General features: G+C 33.2%; 1 protein-coding gene across 1 annotated transcript; it reads left to right on the top strand.

Annotated features, from left to right (window-relative positions):
- The first annotated feature begins 8911 nt into the window (after positions 1-8911).
- LOC11429037 (disease resistance protein RPV1) lies at positions 8912-13393 on the top strand. The gene is made up of 5 exons (XM_024778558.2): positions 8912-9611; positions 9902-11000; positions 11123-11434; positions 11639-13012; positions 13183-13393. Exons 1-4 carry the CDS (start codon positions 9103-9105, stop codon positions 12938-12940), a joined length of 3222 nt encoding a protein of 1073 aa, XP_024634326.1. The 5' UTR covers positions 8912-9102; the 3' UTR covers positions 12941-13012; positions 13183-13393.
- Positions 13394-20847: the final 7454 nt, after the last annotated feature.

The following is a 20847-nucleotide window of genomic DNA, read 5'->3' as shown; positions in this document are numbered from 1 at the left end:
TTGATGTAATATTTAATAGAAGGAAAAGATGAGAAGAGAGAGTAATTATTGTTTTTAAAGGACAAAACACCCTTAAAACAAAATAAAAAGAAGACTATAAAAAATACAAAAGTGGAAGCATGATATAAGTGCGTATGTTTAAAGTTTTACTAAATTAATTTTTGAGAATAACTTTTCTAAAATTTCTAAAAATATAAAGAGGAGAATTTATTTCTAAACATTTTAAAAATGTTGTTAGGTTTAATATATTCTTTTTAAGTCAAAAAAGAATTATTTGCTCAAGAATAAATTCTCCCTAAATTCTTCAGTTGTAATGACTATGCAACTAAAATATAGGTGCTTCTTCGAATTTTTTTGATGTTTTTATTAACTTTCATGGTGAGGATACTCGTAGCAAATTCACAAGCCATCTTAATAAAGCTCTGCAAAAGAGCGGCCTTTGGACATTTATAGACGACAGCGAGCTTGAAAAAGGAGACGAGATCTCATCAGCACTGATCAAAGCCATTGAGGAGTCAGATGCATCTCTATATATTCATATTCTCAAAAGACTATGCTTCTTCAAAATGGTATTTGAATGAACTCGTCAAGATTCTAGAATGCAAGAAAGATCATGGGCAGATTGTGATACCGATTTTCTACGAAATAGATCCATCACATGTGAGGAATCAAATTGGGAGTTACAAGCAAGCCTTTGCAAAGCATAAGCAAAATTTGAAGCACAACAAAGACAAGTTGCAGAAATAGAAAGATGCTCTCACTGAAGCAGCCACTTTATCTGGGTGGCACTATCAAAATTCAAGGTAAATAAAATATAGGAAGAGATTCTGTGAAAAACATAAAAAATAAAATGAACTATCCATCTAATTTGTCATGACTTGTCTATAATAGTATAACAACTATGCATATTGAACCCCTAAAAAAATATAGGCTAAATTGCACCTTTTTGCCCTCCAAGTCTCAAAATGTTCTAATTTTGGCTCCCTATTACAAAAAATGAAATTTTTGCCCATTAACTTTACAAAACGTTGTAAAACTAATGAGAAGACGCCACGTGTCCCAACTCAGGGGCCAAAATTGCAACTTTTTGTAAATATAGATGGTCAAAAGAGCTTATTTCCTTAAAGATAGAGGGTTAGAAGAGCATATTTCCATAAAGTTAGAGGGTCAAAAGAACATATTTCTCTAAAAATAGGGGGCAAAATTTTCATTTTTTTAATAAGGAATCAAAATCGTAACATTTTAAAACTTAGGAGCGAAAAAAGCAGTTTAGCCAAAAATATATGCAATATAAACGGGAACATATAAGCCCTGAAATTTCTGTGCTCAATTGAAAGTTTACGTTTGGAGTTGAGGCTAGGGGACAAAATGGATAAATTGGAAGGATTTGAATTTGGATGAATGAAAGCAATTCATTAATTCATTAACAACTTAATAAATAATCTTTTAAAAAATTCAATCTAATCCATTAATTTATATAATTTATTCTATCCATCTATTATTAAAATTTCAAAAGATGAATATGCAATTGATCCGAAGTGTATTTTTATTTTTTTGACTTTAATAAACAATTTTTTCTAAAAAAATTTAAAAGTATGTTTAAAATAGTTTTTCTTTACATTATTATTTTTTTTGAAAAGTATATTATTATTTTGTTATCAATGCATCAAAACTTCTGGTCAAAATAGTTTTTTAATTTGTCATGGCCCAAAACAATTTTTTATTAGGCCAAAATCAGTTTTTAATAAGAATAAGAAAAATTGAAATAGTTTTCTATTAGGAAAAATTGCACAAATCAATTTTCAATTATAATTTATTTAAAATGTTTGATATTAATACATGATTAAATAATTATTAAAAAGGTGGTGGTGCTCCAACGTTAACTTGTAGCCACCAACATTGACCACAACTGAGATTCAGCCATCTGCAGCGGTTCACGACAACGCTCCATCTTTGATTTGTGGTGTTTCGACGTTGATCTGTCTTATTATAATTTATATTAAAATTTAAGTTAATTTTCAAATTTACTTTTTTCTATTTTTTTTTCAAATTTTTATTTATTGAACTAAATTAATTTTAATTTTCAATTTTTTAATTTTTTCAATTATTAAATTAATTTTAAGACATCTCACAAAAAATTAATATTTTTTTTGAAACAAAACAATTAATATTTTTGTTTCTAGTTTTTTTTTTCCCATGTTATTTAGCTATTAGATTAATTTTATAAATACATTATTTTATTTATCAAATGAATGTGTATTATCATTTGAGATGATCTATTGAATCTTTAAAATAAGGTGTTCCTCCATATTTTTAAATGGATGGATTGAATCCCATTAATTAGGATTTCTTTAGTTTGATAAATGCATTCAATGAGTTAATCAATGGATGAAACAAATGGAAAAGAGTGAAACATTGAACAAATATTGATTTCGAAGAACGCTCTGCTAGGGTTTTTATCTAGCATGAGCGCCGTCCCCCCTTTTCATTTTATTCCAAATCCATTGCCAATCTTGTGATCACAAACTAGCTTTAATACATAGTGCATAACTGATTCACGTTTCTTAATTGGTGCACAATTGATTCATGTTTCTTCCAATTGGCATCCACCAATTGATTCACGTGATTTCTGATATACTAAATAATCGTGAATAATCTGCGATTTGTGAGCTCTGTTAGGGATTGCAATTCCGCTCAGACCTGCTTTTCTGATATCTCATTGCGTTTCTGCCTGTTCCCGAGTTCAGCCTAGCCATGGCCTTTGATTGGCAGGCTGAGCTGGCCGCACCATTGGGAAGGACCGTTGTGAATCATGCCTCATCAGCTGCGACAGTTCTTCCCCCCCCACAAACCAGTGCAGAAAATTTCTTTTGCTCAACCACTGTCTACCTCGACAATACCTACCGCAAGCAATGATAATCTACCGCAACCTTTGATCCGCGGTGATAGCGTTAGCATACATATTACACAGGACATATATGAGAAAGGTATGGATTTTGTAAACGCAACCTTTGTGGACGTTTGGTTCTGAATAAGGGCGAAAAACCCTACACTACAAAAGACATCTACTCTAAACTTCATAACTAGTGGAAAACAAAAGGGGCATGGTCCATGACGACATTAGGCAGGGGTTACTATGAGTTCTTTTTTTCATCTCAAAAGGATATGTGCATGACATGGGCAATGGGGACTATTAATTTGAAATTAGGTGTTCTCCGTTTGTTTGAATGGGAAAAAGATTTTAATATGCACAAGCAATGTAACACTCATGCACAAGTGTGGATCCGAATTTTGGAATTACCTCAAGAATATTGGATGGATAGGACGCTTCGGGAAATTGCTAGTGATTTGGGCACACCACTCCTTATTGACAGTGCGACTTCCAAGCGCATCTACGGGCACTATGCACGCATACTTGTCGACATGGACTTTTCAAGACAAATATTTCATGAAATAACGGTTGAGAGAGAAGGGTATGCGTTTCAGGTGGAGGTGGCGTATGAGTGGCTTTCCGGATTACTGTACACATTGTAATACCATAGGCCATGACATATCCTCATGTCGGTGGCTATATCCAAAGAAGGATAATATTGAGCACAAAGAAAATATTGTCCAAGGAAAAAAATCAGCACCAGTACCAAAGCAAACTTGGGCACCTATCAAAGAAAACTTGTCGGGAAATGGTTCCTCTATTGCTTTTGCAACACCTCAGACTAGTAAGAACCGGTAATTACTGAAGCAGAGGCACATACCATTACGATACAGCAGCAAGATATTCCACAGGAGGCAGTGAATCACGGAATTATTGCAGTGGAGGAGCAATCACCCTCGGCCACTGTGAAGGTACCATCTGAACATCAAAATTTGGGGTCCGACACCATTGAAGGAGATACAACACATCACTTGGAGCATACAAACAACCCACCTCCCTCGGAAACCACGCAACAATAGACACCACAACAAGAAGCCACTGCTGCGCCTATTCCTCATGAAGTTGTGTTGTTGGAGGTGGCAGAAGTACATCAATCTATTGACAATGTTGCCATTCCGGTTGTTGATGATATAAATGAGCACCATGACATCGATATTAATGCCACAATCAACGTGGAAGCATACACGGAGCAGCAGGAAGATACAATAACCATATCACCTTCTCTGAATGTTATGGTAAATCGCAATATTGATATCTCTCAGAATTATCCCCTCCCATCATCTCAATGAAGGGAAGACAACTGTGGTGCAGACGCTTTGGTTACATTGGGGCATGACATGCCTGATACTACTTGGCTCCGACCTATGCTAGTTTCATTGACAGTTGATTTTACTAAAGGCAGAAATGGGCTTCCTAATTATAGATTCTCGTAGCCATTTCTAACCTTTTTAGTTTCTGTTTTCTTTTTTGAGGGTATTGACCTAACCCCCCACCCACCCACCCCTCCTTCCTTTCTTTAATAGTATTATTACGTATTAGGGAGGCGGCTAAGGATGAGAGGTGCTGTTGGGTTTTGTTGTATCCCAAATACTCATATCTTCACAATTTTTAGAATTTGTACTATCCTTGGTAAAAAAAAGAAGAATTTGTACTATCCATCATCGGGTTATATTTGTACTTTCAAACTTTTAATACTTATTCAATTTTTATTTTTTTTGACAAAATACTTATTCAATTTTTTTGTAATAATTATTAAAAAAAAACTTTTAATACTACTATGAACATAAATCCTTCTTCGATCGGTAATTTGCTTTTGAAATTCATTGCCTAGAAAAAGAAATAGAACATTAATTACCTTCTCTATCTTTGAATTTTCATACCATGAAATCTATTTTTTCCTTCTTTCTTCCGCAATCACGTTGGCAACAAATTTTATAATATAATTTCCCTAAAAAATAATTATTATTAGCACAACAAGAATGTTGACCTTTTTTTTTCCTTTTCCATTTATATGGTAGGAACGAACCAGACTTCATTAAGGACATCGTCAAAGATGTTCTGAAAAAACTGGATCGCAGACAGCCATTTGAAGTCAATAAGGAACTAGTTGGAATTGAAAAAAAGTATGAAGAGACTGAATTGTTATTGACATCACCACCAAATTAGAAGTTAAGGTGGAGAATGTTGTATATTGGCTTCAAATTTGTGGTTTGGAAGAACAGAGAAATCGTGACACGATTTTATCAACGTGTCACGATTTTCAGGCAGCGAACATGGTTTGCAGGGTGCTTAATCGTGTCACGATTTTGGAAAAACGTGACACGATTTTCAAACTTGCTGGGTACGTTTTCAGGATAAGGTTGGTCGTACCTTGGGTCGTACGCACCAATCGTGTCACGGTTTAGAAAAACGTGACACAATTTTGACAGCTGAAGACTGCTATATAAGTGTTCTTGTGCAGATTTTGAAGGAGAGCTTGAAGTAAGAGAAACTTGGATTACAAAGGAGGTAAATTTAGGGTTGAGTGTCTTTGTAGTGAGGATCTCTTGGGTTGGGAAACATTGTAAACACCTTGGGTAGTGAGATTTCACCATTGGAAGGATCAAAAGCTTCCTTTTGTGTTTTCTCTTAGGATTCATATTTTGAGAGTGAGTGACACAAAATGGGTAGAAATTAGGTCTTGTTCTTGTGTAAGTTTGTAAGCTAATTTCTTGTAACTCTTTTGTAACACTTTCATCATAGTGGATTGGAGAGCTGCTTTCTCCCCCAGATTAGGTCATATTGGACAGAACTGGGTCAACAATCTCGGTGTGTTTGTTCCTTTCTTTCATTGCTTATCTTTATGCTTGTGGTGTTGCTCTATACTTAGATCTAGGTCTGTTTTTGTTGTTGTTGCTTGGAGACACTTTACACATTGATTACCACTTCATTTGCTCCACACATCTTTGTTATTCATTGGTGTGATTTTTTTACCGGAATTCACAACAATAGTAAACATTGTTATTGTCCCTTTCTCTTCCATTTCTTTTCTTCTCTAATTTCTGTTTTCTATTTTTGAGCTTATTGCTTCTGCTGCCATTACAAAAGCTAACAAAAAGGTAATATTTTTAATGTGTGTATGCATATTTTGTGTATAAATGTTACTAAACTAGGTAGATGGCTTCTGGTATATACCGTTGTAAGTTAGTTAATTCAGGTTTGTTAAATGTAGTTAAGTTGTGTAGTAACTGTTTTGTGCAGCTAGAGTTTGTAACCTACGTAGGACTTGTATGGTCTATATATAAATAAGCTTCTCTACATCTATTAATCCATTCTCATTTATTTCAATAGTAGAAAGCATATCCAAAATCTTTCTTGTTTTCTATCTCAAATTACAAAGTATATTGCAGTTCCAATAATTGGTATCGTAAGCTTGCTTCGGCCGTGACAAGATTTGCAATCATGACAGCAACTTCAAATGATTTTCTTGGAAGTGATCTTTTCATGCTCGATAGAATGAATGAACTACGAAAGGTTGCACTAACAAATGAAGGTTCTTTTAATTTCAATCTCAAGACATGTTGGAGGTTGTGAACTTCAGGTGGAGGAGCCGGGTGAAAACGGAATAGATGCAACGTACAAAGAGGCGAAGAAGAAGGATTACAAAGCGTTATTTTGTCAGTGACATTAAATTATTATTATTATTATTATTATTATTATTATTTTATAAATTTAGTCTTTGTTTACTTTAATTCCGAAACCAAATCCTATGCAAACTCCCCCCAATTTTACATATAATTAAATGAGTAAATAGGCAATTATCCATTGAAGTTGTAAGTTTCATCAATTACCTCTCTGAAATTAACAAAACTTCAATTACCCCCATGAAATTTCACAACGTTAATCAATTTACCCCATCCGTCAAATTTTTCTGTTAGTGAACATGACGTTTTGCAAATACCCCCTGAAGTTTTGCACTTATGTGCAAAATGCCCCCAAACTTAAAAATTTATATTATTTTTTTCTTAAAGACAAACAATTAACGATTAAATATTAAAGCTAACTATTAATTTTGGAGTTTGGAAAAACTACATGCATATATACATCAAAATAGGGAAAAATGTGTATTTTTAAAGTGACAATAATGATTATTTATAATAGACAAGTTATTATTTTTAGAGGTTTATAGACAAATTAATAATCAGTTTTAAATTTATATTTTCTCCTTCACCATTTAGTCTTTTAACTCCTCCAACTCCTTCGACAATTTGCTCAAACCATTTAAACTACACAACCCCTAATATTTTCATATGATTTGTTCTTGTTTACACACTTTATAGAAAACTTCATTCTAACTTCTTGTTTGTGTTTCAGGCAGAGACAATCATTCATCGTATACAATCTAGCTCACACCACAATACTATCAGACCGACATATCATATGTAGCATATTAAGTAATATTCATGTAAAAAAGACACAAATCATCAGCAAATGAAATATGTGATCGGTATGTATAGAGGAACACTTATTGAGAAATGTCAAACACTTAGACATATATTTCTTTACCTTTGAAATTAATCCACAAATCATCCCATTATTGTCACTTTAAAAAATACATATTTTTCCCCATTTTGAAGCCTATTTTGATGTATATATGCATGTAGTTTTCCCAAATTCCAAAATTAATAGTTAGTTTTAATATTTAACTATTAATTGTTTGTTTTTAAGAAAAATATAATATAAATTTTTAAGTTTGGGGGGCATTTTGCACATAAGTGCAAAACTTCAGGGGGGGTATTTGCAAAACGTCATGTTGATTAAGAGAAAAATTTGACGGAGGGGGTAAATTGATTAACGTTGTGAAATTTCAGGGGGATAATTGAAGTTTTGTTAATTTCAGGGGGGTAATTGACGAAACTTACAATTTCAGGGGGGTAATTGCCTATTTACTCATAATTAAATACTAGAGGAATGTTAACAACACACATTTTAACACTCACTTTTCAATACACTCTTTGATCGGTTAAAATTCATATAGATCCCCACAAATCATGTGGGCATCATATACATTGGTGGTTCCCATGCAGATTTTAACCGATTAAAGAGAATGTGTTAAAATATCTATTCTTAACATTTCTCTTTAAGTATTAATTAATTGAGGAGTATAAATTAACAATTCTTGTGGAGACAGCTCACTTATCACTTTATTATTTATACAAATTTTGGTACACTTTCCATAATAAGCCATTACTTCATCGAAGATAATATTTATTCTATATATAAAGAAAATATGTTGTTTTGGACTGACTTTTTTTCCTTTCTTTTTTAAGCAAATTTGATTATAAGAATGTTATTTTGTTGGTGCCATTAAAAAAATTATTACATTTGTTTTTTTAAGATATTATATTGTTGGTATCATCGAAACAAAATAAGTAAAGTATGTTTCAAAATTTTATCAAATTGAAACTTAAAAAATTGTTTCCACGGACATTAATACATGAAATCTGCAAACAATGTAATTCAAATATTTAACGGTATTTTACATATAAAATAACAATATTTAATACAAACAAAATAACAATATTTAATACAAACACTATATTTTATGTTAATATTTTAAAAATAGTTTTCAAAATTTTATCATATTAATTTTCTTATATCAGATTGTTGATTAACTACATCGTAGTGGTATTGGTAAAGAAAAACTACATCGTAACGGTGCAGTCCCTACACCAACCCAATGAAGTGTGTGCGACAAAGGGATATAAGAACCGCAGTGCTGCTGAAAGGCCACTTTAAACTAAAAGAGAAGACTTGCAAACAGTGCATAAAAAATGTTGATCATGATATATGGCGAATGAAATATCACTTACTATTTTAGATTTTAATTTATGTGACTTTGATATGCTATATAAAATACTATACAGCACACAATCAAAGCACTATGTATGAAATAAGCACATCCATAATTTCAACTTGAATTGCTATATATCTTCTTTCAAAAAAAAAAAAAAAAAAACTTGAATTGCTATCTAAACGATAAAAAAAAATAAAAATAACATCACTTTTCATCTTTCACTGATTTTTGATAGTTTGCCAAATAATTTTCTTGTCATCTGATTCTTACTTTTCATCCCCAGTTTTTGTTTTTTTAAGTGTAAGGTTGTGGTTACTGCAAGGCATTACTTACAATGGCCATGCAACTAAGTATTGGTTCTTCTTCTTCTTCGTTTGCGAGGGTGGTGACTCCAAAAGAGTTTGATGTTTTTATCAGCTTTCGTGGTGAGGATACTCGTAGAAACTTCACAAGCCATCTTTATGAAGCTCTGAGCAAGAAAGTTATAACATTTATAGATGACAATGAGCTTGAAAAAGGAGACGAGATCTCGTCAGCACTGATCAAAGCTATTGAGAAGTCGTCTGCATCTATCGTCATCTTCTCAAAAGACTATGCTTCCTCAAAATGGTGCTTGAATGAACTCGTCAAGATTCTAGAATGCAAGAAAGATAATGGACAGATTGTGATACCTGTTTTCTATGAAATAGATCCATCACATGTGAGGAATCAGAAAGGAAGTTATATGTTAGCTTTTGAAAAACATGAACAAGATTTGAAGCAGAGCAAAGACAAATTGCAAAAATGGAAAGATGCTCTCACCGAAGCTGCCAATTTAGCTGGGTGGTACTCTCAAAATTACAAGTAAATAAAATAAATTATACATCTTTTATTCATGTCATGACTCTGTTTCCAAAGTTTTAATATATATAACTACTTCAAATCATGTTCATCTTTTGTTTTCTATTTTTTAATTCTATATATGAATAAAATAGAAGTTTAAAACATTCATTATCTTCTCTCTGTCTTTGATTTATCACTTTTTGAAATAATTTATGTTCCTTTCTTGTTCTACAATCTTGGTCATAAATTTTATGTAATTAATATATGCACAACAAGAATGTTGACCTTCATTTCTCTTCTTTATATGGTAGGAATGACTCCATCTTCATTAAATACATCATCGAAGACGTTTTGAAAAAATTGAATCTGAGACACCCATTTGAAGTTAATGGGCACCTTTTTGGAATTGAGGAAAAGTATGAAGAGGTTAAATCGTTACTGAAAATTGGGTCAAATGATGTTAGAGGCCTAGGATTATGGGGCATGGGCGGCATAGGAAAGACCACTCTTGCGAAACATTTATATTCCAAACTGTGTTCCCAATTTGATCATCATTGTTTACTCGAAAATGTAAGCGAAGAATCAACCAGATGTGGACTCAAAGGTGTACGTAATCAACTTTTTTCTAAATTGTTGGAGCTTCGTCCCGATGCACCTAATCTAGAAACCACAATTTCCATGAGAAGACTTGTATGTAAAAAAAGTTTAATTGTATTGGATGATGTGGCAACCTTAGAGCAAGCAGAAAATCTTAACATAGTTAATAATTGCTTAGGACCAGGTAGTAGAGTCATTGTCACAACTAGAGATAAGCAGGTATGTAGCCAATTTAATAAATGTGCAATATATGAGGTCAAGAGATTGAACAAAGATGAATCTCTCGAGGTATTCTGTTTGGAGGCTTTCAGAGAAAAATATCCTAAAATTGGGTATGGAGATCTATCAAAAAGAGCAATTGGCTATTGCGGAGGCAATCCCCTAGGTTTAAAAGTTTTAGGTACAAATTTTCGTACCAAAAGCAAAGAAGTGTGGGAAAGTGAACTGGAAAAGCTCAAAAAGATACCCAATCGAAGGATTCATGATGTGTTAAAATTAAGTTTTGATGGTTTAGATTGTACTCAGCAGGATATATTTTTAGACATAGTATGCTTCTTCTTTTTGGGAAAATACATAGACCGAGATTTCTTAACAACTCTATCGGATGCTAGCAATTTCTTTGCTGAAAGTGGGATTGAAGTCCTTTCAAATAAGGCTCTCATAGTATTTAGAATTTGTAATCTTATAGATATGCATGATTTGTTAGTAGAAATGGGACGAGAGATTGTTAAGCAACAATCTCCTAAAAACCCTGGAAGTAGAAGTCGATTGTGGGATCCCATGGAAGTTTGTGATACATTGAAATATAAAAAGGTAAGGGGATGGTTTCAATTTCTTCTATATAAAAGTGCATGTGTATATTTGATTATGAAATATAAGCAAGATAAATATGTATGACAAACTTTGCTAATTATTATTCTAAATTTGTTTTTTAGGGAACCGAAGTTGTTGAAGTCATCATATTCGACATTTCAGAAATTAGAGATCTATACTTGACCTCTGATTCCTTTAAAAGCATGACCAACTTAAGATGTCTTCATATATTCAACAAAATGCAGCTGCCAGATGAAGGAAAACACTACAATGTGCACTTCCTCCAAGGTCTTGAGTGGTTATCTGATAAACTGAGACACCTTTATTGGGTTGGATTTCCACTTGAGTCCTTGCCATCGACCTTTTCTGCTGAATGGCTTGTAAGACTTGAAATGCGCGGTAGCAAGCTAAAAAAGCTTTGGGATGGAATTCAGGTACAAATTAATTAATGTGTTTGATAATTTTGAAAGGTGCATTCCTATAAGCCCATTGACACAGTCACGCTGCAGCTAGGCTGATATCCCTATCTTCTTTATATGGTTAATTATGTTTAGATTCTCTTTTAGTTAAGACTCATGCTTGACTATGAATTAATTTTAATGGTCTCTAAACAATGTGATGTTTGTTTCATGCTACAGAAGCTTGGCAATTTGAAGAGCATTGACCTTTGTTACTCTAAAGACCTTATCGAGATGCCAGATTTATCTAGGGCCCCAAAACTTAGTCTTGTAAGTCTTGATTTTTGTGAGAGCTTGAGTAAGCTCCATCCATCCATTCTCACTGCCCCCAAGCTTGAAGCTCTACTTTTAAGAGGATGCAAAAATATTGAAAGCCTGAAAACCAACATTTCTTCCAAATCTCTCCGACGACTCGATCTTACTGATTGCTCATCTCTTGTGGAATTTTCAATGATGTCAGAGAAAATGGAGGAGTTGTCCTTAATACAAACCTTTAAACTTGAATGTTGGTCATTTATGTTTTGTAAGAGCAGCGGTCAAATTCGTCCAAGTTGTCTCAGTCTAAGTAGATGTAAGAAGCTTAACATTATTGGGAGCAAGTTATCAAATGATCTTATGGACCTGGAACTTGTAGGATGCCCACAAATCAATACATCAAATTTGTCGTTAATCCTTGATGAACTGCGGTGTTTAAGAGAACTAAATTTGAGTTCGTGTTCTAACTTAGAAGCTCTCCCTGAAAACATTCAAAACAATTCAAAGTTGGCAGTCCTTAATTTAGATGAATGCAGGAAACTTAAGTCCCTACCAAAGCTTCCTGCATCCTTGACAGAGTTGAGAGCCATTAACTGCACTGATCTGGACATTGATTCCATTCAACGACCAATGCTTGAGAACATATTACACAAACTCCACACCATCGACAATGAAGGGGATAGAATTTTGGATACTAATTTTGGTTTCACTTTCCTTCCAGGAGACCATGTTCCGGACAAGTTTGGTTTTCTTACAAGAGAGTCTTCAATAGTTATTCCTCTTGATCCCAAATGTAAGTTGTCCGCTTTGATTTTTTGCATCATTCTTTCTGGGAGATATGGTGATTATTACGAATCTGTTTGCTGTGATTGTTTTCAAAACGGAAAAATAATCTTCAATTGGGATCAAGTGGTTAGTGCTGAGATGTTAACTGAAGACCATGTATTATTAAGCTCCTTCACAGAAATATGGTGTTTTGAAAGGCTGGACTGGACTATGAATGAAAGTGAAGGTGATCATTGCAGTATTTCATGTGAATTCATGTGTCGTGCTAACGAGGCAGAAGAATGGTCAACCGATGGGATAAAGGGTTGTGGGGTCCTCCCTGTATATAGCTTGGAATCTGAAAGTGTTGAATTACAACCCATTGTTCAAGTCTCTGATGGGCTACAACACCGAGAAATCGGAGCTGAAGTCGGAAATGATTGTGGATTCTTCCTTGTATGATTTGGAAGTTAGGTTTGGGCTGAAGAAGAGGAGGACTTGAATAATAAATCTTTGCATGAACGTTCAAAATCGGTATGGATCTTCACCCTCTAATTTTAAGTTTGTTATTTATTTATTTTTTTAAAAGTATTTAATCCATCGAATGAAGAAATTAATTCTTACAAAAAATACTCGTGATATATTCTCAAAAACCATGTCAAATAAATTGTAATAACATTGTGTTGAAACAACATATTGGACAGGTACTTTGTTGAAGCATGCTACTGCTAGAAGAGTCAAAAATTCTATTTATCTTGTTTCTCAAGCAAAACTATAAGACAGCATCGTAGTTCTCATCGATGCAGTTGATTAGTAACATAAAGTTGTATGTTTATAATAAATTCATCCTTTCAATGTGAAAGTACATCGATAATATTGTTACAGACTTTACCATTATAGAAATCTTCCTAATTTTACTCTCTTCTTTTGTGTTCTGCTTTTTTTTTTTGGTATTAATCAATATTATAATGACTGTATTTTTATTCATGGTATTCTTAGGCTTTATGATGTGGCAAGTCGTGATATTTTACTATTTTTTCTACTTATTTATAAAGTCTTATTATTGTCATGGATTCATAGTAATCTCACGCGGGTCAAAGTTTCTATTCTCTCCCATTGGTGTCAAATTCTGAGTTTTCTTACTTGAATGAAACTTTTCATTCATATATATAAAACTTCTTACTTTATGACTTGTGATACCTAATTTTGTCTTGTCTCCATTTTCATTCATATATATACAATTTTCTTACTTTATGATAGCCGACACCTAATTAATTTTTGTCTTGTTTCCATTTAGATTGGTATAAACTAAGAAGTACTAGTACTACAATGCTTTATTTTTTAAACTTGTTGATGCTAAATACTTCAACCAAACACAAGAAATTGTACCAACTCAACTCTCCCTTGGTGAGACTATTCTTGACACAAATATTGAGGCCTAACTCATCCATACAAAATCGGCTTGTACGGTAATGAGTGCCTCCTCTTTATAAACTCTTCTCAAAAATCATATCTATTATCCGATGTGAGACTAAATCCTCTCGAATGTTGGCCGCTAACAATTCTAAATCTAATAAGCATTTTTTGTGAAGCCAAGCAAAATTTATTATAATAAATGATTACCAATATACATTATTTAAAAGAGTAAAATACACTCACCTCTCCTGAAAGGTACTAATATTACACTACCATCCTCTCATGTTTCAAAATACTATGTCCCCTCCCTTATTCAATAAAAACTAGTTCAATTTAATCCAATTTAAAATTTTCCATAAAATTTTCTAACTGCCGTTAAATAAACTTCATTGTTAAAAAGTAACTTTTTCAATTGTACCGAAAAAAGTACCTTTTCAATTTTTTTTAATCATATAATTCCTTTGTCTATTCTTGCTTGATCAATTGACTGCAGCTACAAACATTTCTTTGCAACTATTTTTTAAGAAAATGAACCAACTGCAAATAATATATCTTTTTTATTTATTTTTCTGCAAGTAATTCATGAGATCAGCCAAAATATCACCACCGCACAAGAAACACCACTGTCTTGGACTCATGTTTCCATTGTTCACACCCTGTGAGGTCCATACCCCAATTTCTAACTCGCATGTGAGATTTGATGCTAGTAGGGAAGAAAGTTAATAACAGGGGAAGTGGGAGAAAGGGGTTAGATATTTAAGAGAGAAAATTAGTGATATGTGTGTAAAGGTCAAGACGACAAATTGTTGGATCGGTGGTTTCCAAAACCCTCATAACATGGAAAAATTGCCGACGACATTTGATAACAGTGAAGGAGATAGTAAATGTGAGAAACGATTAAAGGTTATTTTAGTAAAAGAATTTTTTTGACAGAATTATTCTAAAGAGTTAACCAAAAGTTATAAAATGGTGAGAAAGTAGTATTTTTGTAATTATAAAGGGAGGAGAATGTGTGTTTCAAACCATGAGGAATTCAAAGACTACTTTGTTGAATAGGTCAAGTAAATGCTTTGCTCAGCGGACAGTCTAAAAAAAGAAGCTTATTGTGCGTCGAAAAGTAATTTATTAGTAATTAATTATTGGCAAATTCTATGGTACACCAAATCGTAAAATTAATAATAAATGAGTTGTTTTTTTGAAGAAAAATAATTATTTTCTATCATTGACAACTAAGATAATTAAATTTTATCTATCAAAAGTTTCGACGAAATAAAATTTAATTTTTAAAAATTTTTATTACTCATAACAATGGATATTGATTATTTTTTATGACAAAATGTAAATTTTGTAATATGATCCTTATAAACAATGAAATGATAGTTTTTCTTATGAAATGATGTTTTCTAAAATATAAATATTGACAAATACCTTTTTATTTCATTAAAGTGGTCTTTAATTTATATATTTTATGAAACAAGAGTACCGGTACACTCAAAATTGTGAGTGTACCATAGAAGTTCCCTTAATTATTAACCACTTTTAGGGCAAACGAAACTTCCTGTAACATTCCACGGAACACTTCATATTTTGATTGTGAATAATAATAATGTAATAAATTTTTTATATATATACACTACTACCTCAGAGCACTCGACCAAAGCATTGTGAAATGCCCACATCCATAAACTCCTAGCTTTGAAGTTGATGTTGTGAATTCCGGACTCAAATCCCAAACTTCATATCAATGAAATTTAGATTCGTGGAGCAAGTATCAATCACAACCAATAATCAAATGTAAATTACCACAAGCAACAATAACAATCTAGATCTAATCTAGAAAACAAGTGTTTAACAAAACCACAATCTAACCAAAGGATAAACAAGATAAAGAGAGTAGAAAAAAGATAACAACACCAAAAAATGTTCATCCAGTTCGGTCCAACAAACATACTGGGGGAGAGATTGACCTCTCCAATCCACTATAATGAGTTCTTACAAAGAGATACAAAATGAGTTACAAGAAATTAACTTCAACAAGCTCACAAAGAACAACCCTAATTTCAACCCATTTTCCCAATTTCACCAATGAACAAGTCACTCGTTAATTTTCACTCTCCCAAGGTGTTTACAATTGTTTCCCAACTCTAGAATCTAAACCCCAAAAGAGAACCAATCCATAGCCTTTGATTTCACTAAGGATCTTCTCTTTTGGTTTCACAAGACTCACCCAAGTTGCTCACAAATGACTCTCCATTCATGTGTTTCCCATCCCCATGGATCTTCCCCAAAAGGCACCAACCCTTTTCCCAAAAGCTCCCTCTTTTGGTTCTCCAAGATTCACATCTTGAAGCTTTGAACCTCATCCAAAGACCCTCAACCTTTAGTATCTACATACCCTGAAAGTTCTCTCCTTTGGTTTCCATGAGATTCACCAAGCTTATCCAACAAATGGGTCAAAGAATGCATATGTAGTGTTCAGATCCGGGCAAAATCGTGTCACGTTTTCCCAAATCGTGACATGGTTGGTGCGTACGACCAACCTTATCCTAAAAACGTGCCCAGCAAGCCGAAAATTGTGTCACGTTTTCCCAAAATCGTGTCACGATTGAGCACCCAGAAAAAATATGCTCACTGCCTAGAAAATCGTGACACGCTTGCGTAATCGTGTCACGATTCCAAGTTTTCACAACTCTCATTTTTGAGTCAAAATACAACAGTTGAACTACCCACATCCATCATTCAGCCTCCTACTACTTGATTACCAGAGCAGAGGTAATTAGCTTTGCCTTTTCTTTTGTTCTTCTTTCTATTATTATTCGTTCATTTTATTATAGTTATTGTCTGTATCTGTGTATATTCTTTTTCTCTGTCCCTAATTCTCGATGTATAAGCATTCATTTTACTAAAAAAATTGGTTTAAATACACTTTTAGTCCTCTCCGTCCCTAACTCTGTTTTGATGAAATTAGAATTTTTAGTGCTTATATTAGACTTGATGTAGTGATTTTTATATATAAATGATGATAACCTATCAAAACTAACGTTGAGGAAAATCGAATCTGAAATTTTAAGAGGGCACACTCTAAAATCAAGTAAACGTTGACATATCATATATCAGTGTCATCTTTCTGCTACTGCATCGTAAACGTAATAGTTAGTTACCTTTGCCTTTTTTTTTTCTTTCTTTCTTTCCATTTTCCCAACGTTTTTATTTCACACTCTCTTCTTAACTTATCTATTTTTTATTCCTTTCTTGTTTTTGTTTTTCTGAATGTAAAGTTGTCATTAATGCAGTGCATCAGTTGTAATGGCTATGCAACTAATTCTAGGTGCTTCTTCTTCATCTTCTTTGGAGGTGGCTTCGAAAAAATTTGATGTTTTTATTGACTTTTGTGGTGAGGATACTCGTAGCAAATTCACAAGCCATCTTAATGAAGCTCTGAAAAGGAGTGGCGTTAGGACATTTGTAGATGACAGCGAGCTTGAAAAAGGAGACGAGATCTCATCAGCACTGATCAAAGCCATTGAGGAGTCAGATGCATCTATAGTCATATTCTCGAAAGACTATGCTTCTTCTAAATGATGCTTGAATGAACTCGTCAAGATTCTAGAATGCAAGAAAGATCAGGGACAAATTGTGATACCGATTTTCTACGAAATAGATCCATCACATGTGAGGAATCAAATTGGGAGTTACAAGCAAGCCTTTGCAAAGAATAAGCAAAATTTGAAGCACAACAAAGACAAGTTGCAGAAATAGAAAGATGCTCTCACTGAAGCAGCCACTTTATCTGGGTGGCACTATCAAAATTCAAGGTAAATAAAATATAGGAAGAGATTCTGTGAAAAACATAAAAAATAAAAGGCTTAATTTCACTTTTAGACCCCTATCTTTCCAAAAGTTGCGGTTATGCACCCCTAACTAATTTAAATACAAAACAGCCCCCTATGTTTTGATTCTTTGGCAGTTTTGGACCCCCAGTCCATTGTTGACTCGGTCAACGCTGACGTGTCACCCTAAGTGAAGTGCCACGTGTCAATTTTTTTTTTTTTTTTTTGCCTTGGGGGTCCAGAACTGCCAAAAAATCAAAACATAAGGGGCCACACAAACAGGCAAATGAAAAACAACAATAAAGTCTTCCAGTTTTTACGCCTGTGGCCTCTTGTTACGGCTGGCTGTAACAGCTACAACTTTTATGGCTTGAACAATTATCTTCCTTGATCATTTAGTGACGATTTTGGAACTAATTGTAACAAAATCTGAAGTGTTGCAAAGTTGAAATCCATTTATTGATGAAGAAAAAAAATACAAAACAGCCGTTTAGAACATTCGTTGTCTTTGAAAATGAGAGAAAAGACAACAAAGGTTCTAAGCTTGAAGAATTTAATTCTTCAAATAAAGTAATTGATTCTATGAAAAATACTCATGATATATTCTAGATAAATTGCAATAGCATTGTGTTGAAACAACACATTGGACATGTCTTTTGTTGAAGCACCTGTCGGAAGAGTTAAAAAGTCTATTTCTCTTATTTCTCAAGCAAAACAATAAGACAACATCTAAACTTTTATTCAGCAGGATCCCTTGATAAATTTATCTTTTCAATGTGAAAGTGCACCCATAAAGTTGTTAGAGCCTTTTTCCCATCCTAATTAATTTTATTCGGTTGTCGTGGCTTGCTTTTGTTGGTATTAATCAATAATATTATTGTTTTAATTCATGATATTGTTATACATTATTGTGATGTTTCAAATTGTGAATATTTGGCCATATTTTTTTTTTTAATAAACTATCAACCAAATTAGTCTGAGACATTACAACAATGATGTGTAGTTAGAAACTCTCGATTGTCCAGCGGATTTATCAGCGGAGTCTAGTTAAAATTTCGCAGGAAACCATTTTCCTGCGGAGTTTGCCAGGGAGTAAGGTCCCAGTTAATACTTCGTGGGAAATTGTTTCCTAAGGATTTAAGGATTTAAGGATCCGCATGAAATATTCCTACGGATATACTGCATGAAATATCCGCAGGAAACGTCTGGTCAGTGTTAATGGAGTTTTCCTGCCCATGTATACGTTTCCTAGAACATATCCGCAGGTACTTATGCAACATAGAACACAGGAAAATCCGAGGAAATAATTTTCCGCTGGTAAATCCGCAAGAAATGGATTTAATTATTTTAAAAAAATATTACACTTGAATGTTTTTCCAGAACAATGAAAATATAATATAAGTTATGTATTTTAAACCAATTAATTTATTTTACCGTAGATACAAATTTTAAACATTTCATCTACTAGGACAAATTTGAGTGTGTATGAGCAGACGCATAACAAACTACTTGTACTATACAACCTTTTTTTTTTTTTTTTTTTGAAGAAGCAAAATTAGCCCACCTAAATTGACACCGAAGAGAATCGTACCTGAGATCATATGCCTAGCCTTTAAAAATATTGAAATTTCAAATGAATGTTTACACTAACACCACCTTAGTGGCTTAGAGAATCAATGCAACTCAACTAATCATTAGAACTGTTCATAGACTTCGGTCTCGTCTAGGGTAGAGAAACACTATTGTGCCACTTGGGCTAAACTGATGCCGCAGTTCTTCAGCACTAACACTATGATCAATGTTCTTCAGCACTAACACTAAATGTTTGATCCCTGAAAACTTTAATGGTGACATACTAAGAAAGTTTAAATTAGTTAGTCAACTATATATTGGTGAAAGGGCATGATATTACCTTGTATTTCATGTTTTGTTCCTTGGATTATTCCTCAAACAATTGAGGCAATAGACTGCATAAGTTCTGAACCTATTTATCACCAATCAAAACCAGACATGTACAAAACCAATAAATAAATTACCAAGTTGTGATTCAGTCTGTCAATGCTGGAGTAGGATCTCTTCTAATTGCACCATTAACAACTTGCTTCGAGCCAAAACGTTGATAACCTTCTACAGTCAACCGCATTTAGTCCTCTGCCAATTTGAAAAATTGTGGACATAACACCCCTGCATCAAAGCACATCAGCCATACCATGATATATACTCATATGCTAATGATTCTGGCGAAAGCTTATGATACATGACCTAACGAAGCTATATTATGTATTATACGCATTAACAAAACAGAACAAAAATTGGAAGCACGACCATAAGGCATCTTCAATCTTTTCACCTATTCACACACATCATTCTTTTTTTCATTGTTCCAAAAATTCTACCTTAAAAATGAAAAAAGAACTTCCAGTAAACACACTAATTTGCATGAAATAACTTAGCAATATTCTACAAATGCACCAATGTTTACACATCAATTAAAATGAATCATCCGAGATAAGTATCTCATCAATAACTAATGAGGTGAGCAATGTACAGTTTACTAATGAAATCAGTTTATTCTATATCTAACAATGGCACTTATAAATCTAGATTCCCTGCAGTTGAAAAAGAACACAGTTGCTGCAGTCACGAAATCAACACTGTTGGATTAATCTCAGACACCTCATATTCAAAATTGCATTTTAAATCATATTTACTGAAGTTATAACATCGATGGTCTGATCTTGATCTAACGGTACTGATTTATTGACAGCAACAACTGCATACTAATATAGAGAATCCAAACTGAAGAACATAAAAGCTGTCTTAGAATTGCAAATGTTTTTGTAGTTTCAGCAAATTACCAAATGAAACAATTTATAATATACACCAACACCAGTGACCTTTATAATTATTCTTACCAAATTACCAACCCTCGTTCAAGTTACCATACAGTACATAACCAAGCATAAGTTGGTTTCCTATTTACCAAAAAACAACTATACTTGTTGAAGTATTCAAACAGAAATGCCTTGAATACGTTTCAAGTTAAGCTTAAAGTTACAATGGTAGTACCAGTACTGTTTAAGTATTATCCTAAAATAAGGTAATCTAACCATGTGAACAATC

The sequence above is a fragment of the Medicago truncatula genome, chromosome 3 (genome assembly GCF_003473485.1).
Source record: "Medicago truncatula cultivar Jemalong A17 chromosome 3, MtrunA17r5.0-ANR, whole genome shotgun sequence".
In the NCBI taxonomy this organism is placed as follows: domain Eukaryota; kingdom Viridiplantae; phylum Streptophyta; class Magnoliopsida; order Fabales; family Fabaceae; genus Medicago; species Medicago truncatula.
The sequence above is the reverse complement of the archived record's forward strand: the minus strand, read 5'-3'. Positions and strand labels throughout refer to the sequence as shown.

Coding starts and splice junctions, on each gene's coding strand:
- LOC11429037 (XM_024778558.2), top strand. CDS start 9,103: ATGGCCATGCAACTAAGTATTGGTTCTTCTTCTTCTTCGTTTGCGAGG. Junction 9,612..9,901: donor TGGTACTCTCAAAATTACAA/GTAAATAAAATA, acceptor TTTATATGGTAG/GAATGACTCCATCTTCATTA. Junction 11,001..11,122: donor ATACATTGAAATATAAAAAG/GTAAGGGGATGG, acceptor TTTGTTTTTTAG/GGAACCGAAGTTGTTGAAGT.